Below are 9,905 nucleotides of genomic sequence, written 5' to 3' on the forward strand. Positions count from 1 at the left end.
ATTAACTCACCAAGTTCCTGGTGAATTTTCTCTGACTATTGTTTCTAAAACCTTACCCACCATTGATGTTAAACTGACCGGCCTGTCGTTACTCACACTGACCACACACCCTTTCTTGAATAAGCGTGTCACATTTCCCACTCTCCAATCCTCTGGATCCTCCCCCATATCCAGAGAAGATTGAAAGATTATGCCAAACCTTTCTGCTATCTTTTTCCCACTTCGCTTAGCAACGTGGGTTACAAGACATCTGGACCAGGCGACTTATACGCTCCAAACGTAACCAGCTGTTTTTGTACATCCTCCCTATCAATTTTCACCCCATCCATTACCTCCTGTCTCCACTCCTACCAATACTTTGTCAGTAAAGACTGATACAAAGTACTCATTAATTATTCTAGCCTTGCCCTGTGACTCTTAAACATATATCATCCCTTCTGTCCCTAATAGGACCCATTCCACCTCTTACTACTCACTTACTGTTTGCAAGCCAGTAGAAGATTTTTAGGTTCCATTTTATGTTGGCTGTTGTTCTATTCTCATGTTCCCTCTTTGCCTGTCTTATTTTCTTCAACTTTTCCCCTCTCAACCTATTGTATTTAACCTGGTTCTCACTTGAAGAACTCGCCTGACATGGATCATACATCCTCTTTTTGTTCCGATACATCATAACCTCTTTCTTCCTCATCACCCCAAGGAACCCTCCCTGTTTGTGGCTCTCTTTGCTTTTGTTGGAATGTACCTTAGCTGTACCGAAAGCATCTCTTTCTTAAAGATCATCCATTGTTCTGTTTAGTTTTTCTGTCAGTCTCTGTTCCATTTAACCCTGACTGGAAGTCCAGTTGTTGAATATATTCAAGGCTGAGATTGTTAAATTTTTGGAAATCGAGAATAACGGGGACGGAGTGGGAAAGTGGGTTGAGGAAGAAGATCAGGAATGATATTGAGTGGTGGAGCAGGCTCAAGGGGCTGGATGTCCTACTCCAGCTCCTATTTCAAATGATGCATGGGATTTATTTGGGAATAGAATTCTACACGTGGTTTCTATTTGTTTTCCAGTCACTGATTCCGATAACACCTAAGGATGATCAGCCATTTGGGGAAGGTTATTTCCGCACACCTGTTCCCACAGTGCAGGGCAAGAAGATGGAGGGGCTGCAGACGAAGATAGCATCCCCAGCCCAACGCAGGCTGGAAATTGAGAACAACGCGACTAAATAATGGATTATAGCAACATCTTATTGACTCTTATCAGTGGGAGATTAACGGCAGTTGGTGAAGGATGTCCGGATTGTTAATGTTTCCTCCAGTGCGAATGTAACTCGCCGATTTGTTTACAAGCCCACATGGAGTAATCGAGGTGAATGGCTGTATGTCTAAGACGTCCTGAAGCACTAAGCATTTTCAATAATTTTCCTTTTTTTTTCCTGCAGTTTATGGGAGAGGTTTTATAATAATGTTACAATTTACATTTTAATATATTACAATTGGCAGAACAATTCCGAGCAGGCAACTGGACTTTTCTGGAGCCCAAAAACAGCAAATAGCTTTCAACATAAAGGTGTGAACTCTTATAGAGGTCAGGGAGAATGTAAAATAAACACTGGTTAACCACAACACAAAGAACTGTTAGAATTCCATTAATAGCTCTTTATTATGCGAAAAAAAACTTTAAATGTAAATACAAGCGACATTAATGTCCAGCCCTATCACTGACGATGGTGGGCATTGGTAATGTGAGAGTCTTAAATGACTGCAGAATACTGTGACTTGTATAATTGTACTGAATATTAATCCTTGTTGACTGGCAAGTTTCAATATCCCTGCCCCACCTGAAACCAATAGCAATGGTTAGAGCAAAGGGTTTCTAGTAACTATACTGGACAACACATTCACGGCCACAGCATGGGGGGATCTTTAGTTTAAGAGCTGCAGCTAATCATTCACATTAACTTCAAAGCCATTTCCGATCCAATCTGTGGTCCCTAATTGTCCCAGTATCCTAGACTCTCCCCATCAATGCAAACAAGCTGCATTCTTTCATTTAAAAAAAATTCATTTCAAAGAGATTGGGTCACAGTTTAACAATAAGGGGTCACCCATTTAAAAACGGAGATGAGGTGAATTTTTTTTCTCTGAGGGTTGTGAGTCTTTGAAAAGTTGGTGGAAGCAGAGTCTTTGAAGATTTTTATTCTTGGTAATAATTGGTTGAATAGATTCTTGGTAAGCAAGGGGGCGATAGGTTATCGGGAGGTAACGGATGCAGATTTGAGGTTACTATCAGATCAGCCATGAATTCATTAAATGGCAGAGCAGGCTCGAGGGGCTGAATGGCCCACTCCTCCTTATTTGTATGTATGAGTTAGTTATTGAAAAAGGTCTCCAATTTACTAGCTATGCTGTTATACCACTAAAGGTTACTCTTCGTTCCTTTAAAGGTTTAAGATCGTTTTATTCCTTGTGGCCCTATGGAGGGAAGAATTGTTCTGAGTGGTAATTCTTTAAAATAACCAGCCCTCTGAATATGGACGTAGCCTCCGGGGCCCACATTTAATGACCTTTGATGTTCCTCTTTCAATTCTTCCACAAATGAGGTGCTTTCCTAAACCCCTTTCATCCCAGGGAACACAATTCCGAATTAGACAACCCAGCGAAGAAGAAAAGGAAGCTACGCCGAGCACTTGAGGTGGTTAGTCTTTGAGGGCCTAATTGATGGGAGTTGGAGAGGGGTCCAATATAAACTTGAGTCACCGTTTGGACACTCGCAGCCCATTGTATTCACATAGCAACAAAAAGGAACAGTAATAGGTCATTCAATTAGATCATGATCTACCTGTCAGCTGCCATTTTGCTGCCTCTTGTCTCTTGATGCCCTGAGGCAACAAAAACCTTCCTGACCTCCAGCCTTTAAGCTCTGATTCACATTCTTCAAATAAACCACACCCAGATAACGAGGAAGATTTTTTAAATGTATTCCTGGGTGGTGGGTGTCACTGGCAGAGCCAGCATTTATTGCCCATCCCTGGTTTCCCCACGAGAATTTGGTGCTGAGCCGCCATTTTAAACAAAACGGAGAGACTTGCCAGCAATTGGAGGACAGTTTAGAGTCGGCCACATAGCTGTGGGTCAGGGGTCAGGTGTAGGTCAGACCAGGTACAGGTGGCAGATTTCCTTCCCTAAAGGAAGTTTGTGAACCGGATGGATTTTTACAAAATCCAAGTTTCCTGGTCACCATTTACTGAAACTAGATTTTTATTCTAGATTTATTTATTCAATTGAATTTGAATTTCCCAACTGCTGGTGGTGGGATTTGAACTAGTGTCCCAAATAATTTGTCGGGACCTTTTAGTCCAGTAACGTGCTGCAGAAGCTCCTAAACATGTCAGCTCATTTCAGTAGTTACGTAAGCTTGGAATTATCCTGCAGACGGTATTGGGGGGTGGGGGAGGGGGTTTAAAATGAACATTATGGCAAATGAAATGGCCTTGTATAAAATGTCCATGTGCTGGTTTATCTTATTATTGAAAATACATTTAAATAACAATTTGCACTTGTTATTTCTGTAGGATTGTCAGTGAGGATTAAGTGTAAATGATTCCTGCTGGCTGTTGGGACTCGATGCTTTCATACTGAGAGGCCAGTGCAAATACATGACATCCCCTCCTTGTCCTCCATACTGAATTGAGATACCTTACAATAGAAAGTTTTTATGAAGTGACTTTTAGCTCCCCTATTGGCAAATACTTTTTTTTATTCATTCATGGGATGTGGGTGTCACTGGCTAGGCCAGCATTTATTGCCCACCCCTAACTGGGGATTGAAGAGTCAACCACGTTGCTGCAGGGTCTGTAGTCACGTAGATCAGACCAGGTGAGGACAGTAGATAATGAACCAGACGGGTGTTTACAACAATCAGCAATGGTTTCATGGTCATCATTAGACTTTTTATACCAGATTTTTGTTGGATTTAAATTTCACCATCTGCCATGGTGGGATTTGAACCCAAGTCCCTGGACAATTACCCTGGGTTTTTTGGAATACTAGTCCAATGACAATACCACTCTGCCACTGCCTCCCCTGACAATATATAACTGTGCTGTAAGATTCAATAATATTGACCAGAAATTTCCAGGTTAGTCTGTAATTACTCTGAGTTCCAATGGCCTCTTGTGTTCCTGGCTTTGTGAGGGATAACGTTGAGAGTCTAGCCCCATGAATTCACACTGGAAAGTACCGACATGGATGTTTGGTGAGGACTGGTGCAGGTTTTGTTCCCACCCTGTGGTCCAGTAATTGCTATGCATGTATCATCCCAACACCCAGGTGAAGAATGGCCATTGGAAGAGGTGTTGGTGAGGTGGTGGGTTAGTGAAGCACTACCCCCATCAATTAGTGCTGTCAGGAGAGAATGAGCGCATAACAAATAGGAGTAGACCATACAACCTCTTAAGCCTGCTCCTCCATTCAATACGATCACTGCTGATCCTCTACATCAATTCCACCTTCCCACCTGATCCCCATAACCCTTAACTCCCTTTGCTGAAAAATCTAGCAATTTCCGCCTTGAGTATACTCAATGATGGGGCTTCCATAGAAGTCTGAGGTAGAGAATTCCAAAGATTCACAACCCTCTGAAGAAATTACTCTTCATCTCAGTCCTAAATAATTGAAGTCTTATTTAAGAGTGTGACCCGTGTTCTAGAACGTGGGATGATGCAGTGGGGTAATAGATTAAAACAGTCTTATTTTAACAGTGCCTTTTGATTCATCTGTAAGTGATGCCTGTAATGGCTCCCTACGTATTCACCCTTTCAAAGGAATGTTGAGTTATTTTACAATCAAACCTGATCTGCAGTGACAAGCTCTTCATGCCTTTGGGTTTGATGATATAGTAAACATGGGAACAAGGGAAAGTCATTCAGCACCTCGAACCTTCTCTGCCAATCAGTTAGATTGTGGCTGACCTTCCTTACTTGAACTCTATTTACCCATCTTTGCTCATTTAATCCCTTGTTACAGTGATTATCCAAGAAAAAATCTGTTGATCCCAAGCTTAAATGTCAGTGTCCTCCTGCCCCCACCAATATCGGTGGCCTCCTGTAGGGGACAGCACACCAACTGTGGCCTTGTTTGCCCTGCACTTTCTTGGGCTCTTAAACTTTTATTTTTGCAGAGGCAAGGAAGCAGAATAGACTTTCTGCCCATTTGCTGCTGACGTTCTTGACCCCCATCTTGGGTCTGGCCCTTCTGCGGCACTGCTTCTGATGGGGAAGAGGGGTTTTGCTTTGGCATCTTGGAGTGGCCCCCCCACTCCTCCTGATCTGGGAGGGAGGAATTTTTGGCAGTGGTATTATCCTGGGACTGTATTGTGGTCCCCCTGCCAGAATTGCTGGGAATTTAGCTGCCTGTGCGTCACTGAAACCCCTCCCTCCCCTAAGAATTTTGGGGGCCAGTATCTTTGTGGTTAAAGTGGGTTCTAAGTCGTGTTTTGGGGAAGAAGAATGAAGTCAGTCCCATAGACTTTATCCATTCATAAGTGAAAATATCAAATTATGATACTTGACAGTTTTTAAAACTTGTTTACAATGTAATACATACAAAGATGGTGCTGTTTTTGTATTTAAATGCTGGATTCCTTTAATTTTGATGCTGCTCACTGCAACGTATGTATATGGATGTATGTGCACCTGCTAGTTTGTTAAATTAGTATTTCCTATTTCTTCAAATTGTTTTTAAACTCTTTCCACCATGTTGTAGTGATGAGGCTTTATATGGAAAGATCTTTGTACTTCTGGAATGGTTAGTGATGGGTGATATGATAAAGTTGTTGTTTTCTGGTCATTTCATCGTTTTGTCTGTGCTACAAATGTCATCAAAACCCAGGAATTCTGGGAGAGAAATGACCTCGATGTCCAAACCGGAACCTCCTCACTCAGTTCCTCGATGCACATTCCTGCTATTGGTGCAGGTCCTGCGGAGAGTGATTGGCCGTGCTCTTTACACTTTGAAGTGGCCTTTTTTTTAAAAACAATACCAGCCTTTTAATCCAGCCCCTGAACTCATTGTTGCTGGGTTATCAGTTGATGGGAAATATCCTGTAATTTCTTTCCCTTCACTTCAATGTTGTCACATGGCCATTCACAAGGTGGGGATCACACAACTAGTGAAATATTTGATGGGGAGTCTATGGTGTGAGGACTCTCACCACGTTCATCCCAAATTTCCTTAGCTTTTGATTTCACAGTATGTGGTCACCACTGGCAAGGCCAGCTTTTGTTACCCATTCCTAAATGCCCCTTCAGGAGGTGGTGCTTGCCCACATCCAGTCCATTTGGTGTAGATACAGCCACAGTGCTGATGGGGAGGGAATTCCAGGATTTTGGCCCAGCGACAGTGAAGGAATGGTCGATATATTTGCAAAGATGGTGAGTGACTTGGATGGGAGCTTCCAGATGGTGGTGTTTCTGTGACTGCTGTCCTTGTCCTTCTAGGTGGTAGTGATCATGGTTTTGGAAGGTGCTGTCAAAGGAGTCTTGGTGAGTTGCTGCAGTGCATCTTGTAGATGATTCACACTGCTGCTGCTACTGTGCGTCAGTGATGGGGGAGTAAACGTTTAAGGTGGCAGATGGGGTGCCAATCAAGTGGGCTGCTTTGTCCTGGATGGTGTCAAGCATCTTGTGTTGTGGGAGCTGCACTCATCCAGGCAAGTGGAGAGTATTCCATCACAGCTGAAGATGGTTGGACCTAGGACACTACCCTGAGGAACTCCTGCAGCAATATCCTGGAGCTGATGTGACTGACCTCCAACAACTACAACCATCTTTGTGCTAGGTATGACTCCAACCAGCAGAGAGTTTTCCCCCTGATTCCCATTGACTCCAGTTTTGTTAGGGCTCCTTGATGCCACACTCGGTCAAATGCTGCCTTGATGTCAAGGGCTGTCACTCTCACCTCACCTCGGAAGTTCAGCTCTTTTGTCCATGTTTGAACCAAGGCTGTAATGAGGTCAGGAGCTGAGTGGTCCTGGCGGAACCCAAACTGGGCATCAGTGAGCAGGTTATTGCTAAGCAAATGCCGCTTGATAGCACTGTTGATGACCCCTTCCATTACTTTACTGATCATGGAGAGTAGACTGACGGGTAATTGGCCGGGTTGGATTTGTCCTGCTTTTTGTGTACTGGACATACCTGGGCCACTTTCCACATAGCCGGGTAGATGCCAGTGTTGTAGCTGTACTGGAACAGCTTGGCTAGAAGCTGCAGCAAAATAGCCTTAAAGGCTTATTCTTATCCAAAGATGTATCTCAAAAAGTACAAATAACTCAACTACAGGCCACATCATTATGATTAAAGTTGTGTTCAATAGTATTTGTCAAATAATTTATGCTTCACGTTTCCATTGAACTGTAAGTAAATATTTTGGTCGATTTCCTTGCCCTCGTTTAATATTCTGCCATTTCTGAAGAGAGTGCAGCTCGTGCTGTGATGTCCTGGAATAACATCCTGAAGTTCCGGGTCAGAGCTATAAACTGAACAGAACAAGCGCTTATCTTTCTATGGGATGTGGGTGTCACTGGCCCATCCCTAATTGCCCTTGAGAGGGTCATTCACTCATTGAACATGTGTATCACTGGCAAGGCTAGCATTCATTGCCCATCCCTCTCAGACTCCAAACTGCCACACATAAAATAAATCATCTTGAAATGCTGTCATTGTTTGCTGGGTTCACACATCACTTATTTTGGACAAAAAATTTTGAACATCGCATCATGTGTTAGCCTTGGCTTAGTCAGTAATGCTTTTGATTCTGAAGGCAGTGGGTTCAAAAATCATGCCAGGAGTTGAGCAGATAATTGATTTAAGTGGACACGGAGGTTGTTTCCCCTGGCTGGGGAGTCTAAAAGCTCAGGATAAGGGGTCAATTATTTAGGAGTTCTTGTTTAATTCATTCACGGGATGTGGGCATCACTGACTAGACCAGCATTTATTGCCCATCTCTAGTTGCCCTTGAGAAGGTGGTGGTGAGCTGCCTTCTTGAACCGCTGCAGTCCATGTGGTGTAGGTACACCCACAGTGCTGTTAGGTAGGGAGTTCCAGGATTTTGACCCAGCGACAGTGAAGGAACGGCGATATATTTCCAAGTCAGGATGATGAGTGACTTGGAGGGGAACTTCCAGGTGGTGGTGTTCCCATCTATCTGCTGCCCTTGTGCTTCTAGATGCTAGTGGTCATGGGTTTGGAAGGTGCTGTCTAAGGAGAGAAGGCTGAGAAGAGATTTGATAGCGATGTTCAAAATCTTGAGGGGTCTGGACAGAGTAGATAGAGAGACACTGTTCCCACTCATGAAAGGATTGAGAACAAGAGGACACGGATTTAAGGTAACTGGCAAAAGAAACAATGGTGGCACAAGGGAAAACATTTTAACGCAACAAGTGGTTACAATCTGGAATGCTCTGCCCGAGAGCGGGATGGACGCAGGTCCAATTGTAACTTTCAAAATGGGATTGGATTATTATTGTAAGAGAAACTTTTAAGGGGTACAGGGAGAGTGGGACAAGGTGAGGTGTTCTTACAGAGAACCGACATGCTAAATACTTTACAGTGAAAGGAGTACTTTCTGAAGTGTAGCCACTGCTGTAATGTAGGAAAGGTGACAGCCAATCTGTACACAGCAAGATCCCACAAACAGCAACGTGATAATGGCCAGATCATCAGTTTTTATGAATTGATTGAGGGATAAAATTGGCCAATACATGGATGAGATCTCGCGTGCTCTTCAAAACAATGCCATGGGATTGCTTACACCTACCTGAGAGGGCAGACATTCAACATTCATCATCTCTTCCAAAAGATAGTACATCTGACAGCACAGTTCTCACTCAGTACTGCATTGGAGTGTTGGAGGGCAGGCTGGCATACTGGTAATCCAGAGGCCCACGCTAATACTCTGGGTACGTGGGTTCAAATCTCACCATGGCAGCTGGAAGTATAAAGCTACTCTCAGTAATGGTGACCATAACAACTATCATCAATTGTAAAAAATCTATCTGGTTCACTAATCAGTGAATGAAATCTACCATCCTTACCCTACATGTGACTGACTCCAGGCCTACAGCAATGTGGTTGACTTTTAACTGCCCCCTGAAATGGCCCAGTAAGTCGCTCAGTTCAAGGGTAATTAGGGATGGGCATTATATGCTGGTCATGCCCAAATCGCAAGAAATAAGTAAAACTAAAACAGCCTAAAGATAATAAATAGGTGGAGTAGACCATCTAGCCTGCCAAACCTGCTCTGCTATTCAAAACAATTCAACTCCACTTTCCTGCCTATTCCCCAATATCTCTTGCTTTCTCGAGAGGCCTGGAGGGGTTGGTTGGCTGGAATGTGATGCCGAGTGATGCCATTGGTAGGGGATCAATCCCCAGGCGGGCTGTGGTAATTCATGGAGGCCTGTCTCCTCACCTTGCCCCTCAGGCTGTAGAACCAATTGTCTTATCTCTCTATTGGAGGGAGATTCCTATGGAACTGTGTGGACTATGGTTAATTCACTTACCGGAGACCCCAAAAATCTGTTCATCCCAGCCATAAATCTATTCAACCTATGCCCTCTGGGGTAGAGAATTCTAAAGATTCACAACCCTTTGAATGAATTTCATCTCATCTTAGTTCTCTCATCTCATTCCACAACCAACAGATCAGATCTACGCTCTGCAGTCCTGCCACATCCAGTTGTGAATGGTGGTGACAATTAAACAACTCACTGGAGGAGGAGGCTCCACAAATATCCCATCCTCAATGATGGAGGAGCCCAGCATGTCAATACAAAAGACAAGGCTGAAGCATTTGCTACACTCTTAAGCCAGAAGTGCCGAGTGGATGATCCAATGATTCATCTCAGCCTCCTC

General features: G+C 43.6%; 1 protein-coding gene across 2 annotated transcripts in view; it reads left to right on the forward strand.

Annotated features, from left to right (window-relative positions):
* Window positions 1–3,423, forward strand: part of LOC121293238 (transcription factor E2F7-like) — a 36,330-nt gene extending 32,907 nt beyond the window's left edge. For both annotated transcript variants that reach the window (XM_041216095.1, XM_041216096.1), the window contains exon 14: window positions 1,060–3,423. In XM_041216095.1, coding sequence (XP_041072029.1) covers window positions 1,060–1,221 — 162 coding nt within the window. In that variant the 3' untranslated portion in view covers window positions 1,222–3,423. The remainder of the gene's footprint in view (window positions 1–1,059) is intronic.
* Window positions 3,424–9,905: the final 6,482 nt, after the last annotated feature.

This window comes from Carcharodon carcharias, chromosome 21 (assembly GCF_017639515.1).
Source record: "Carcharodon carcharias isolate sCarCar2 chromosome 21, sCarCar2.pri, whole genome shotgun sequence".
NCBI lineage: Eukaryota > Metazoa > Chordata > Chondrichthyes > Lamniformes > Lamnidae > Carcharodon > Carcharodon carcharias.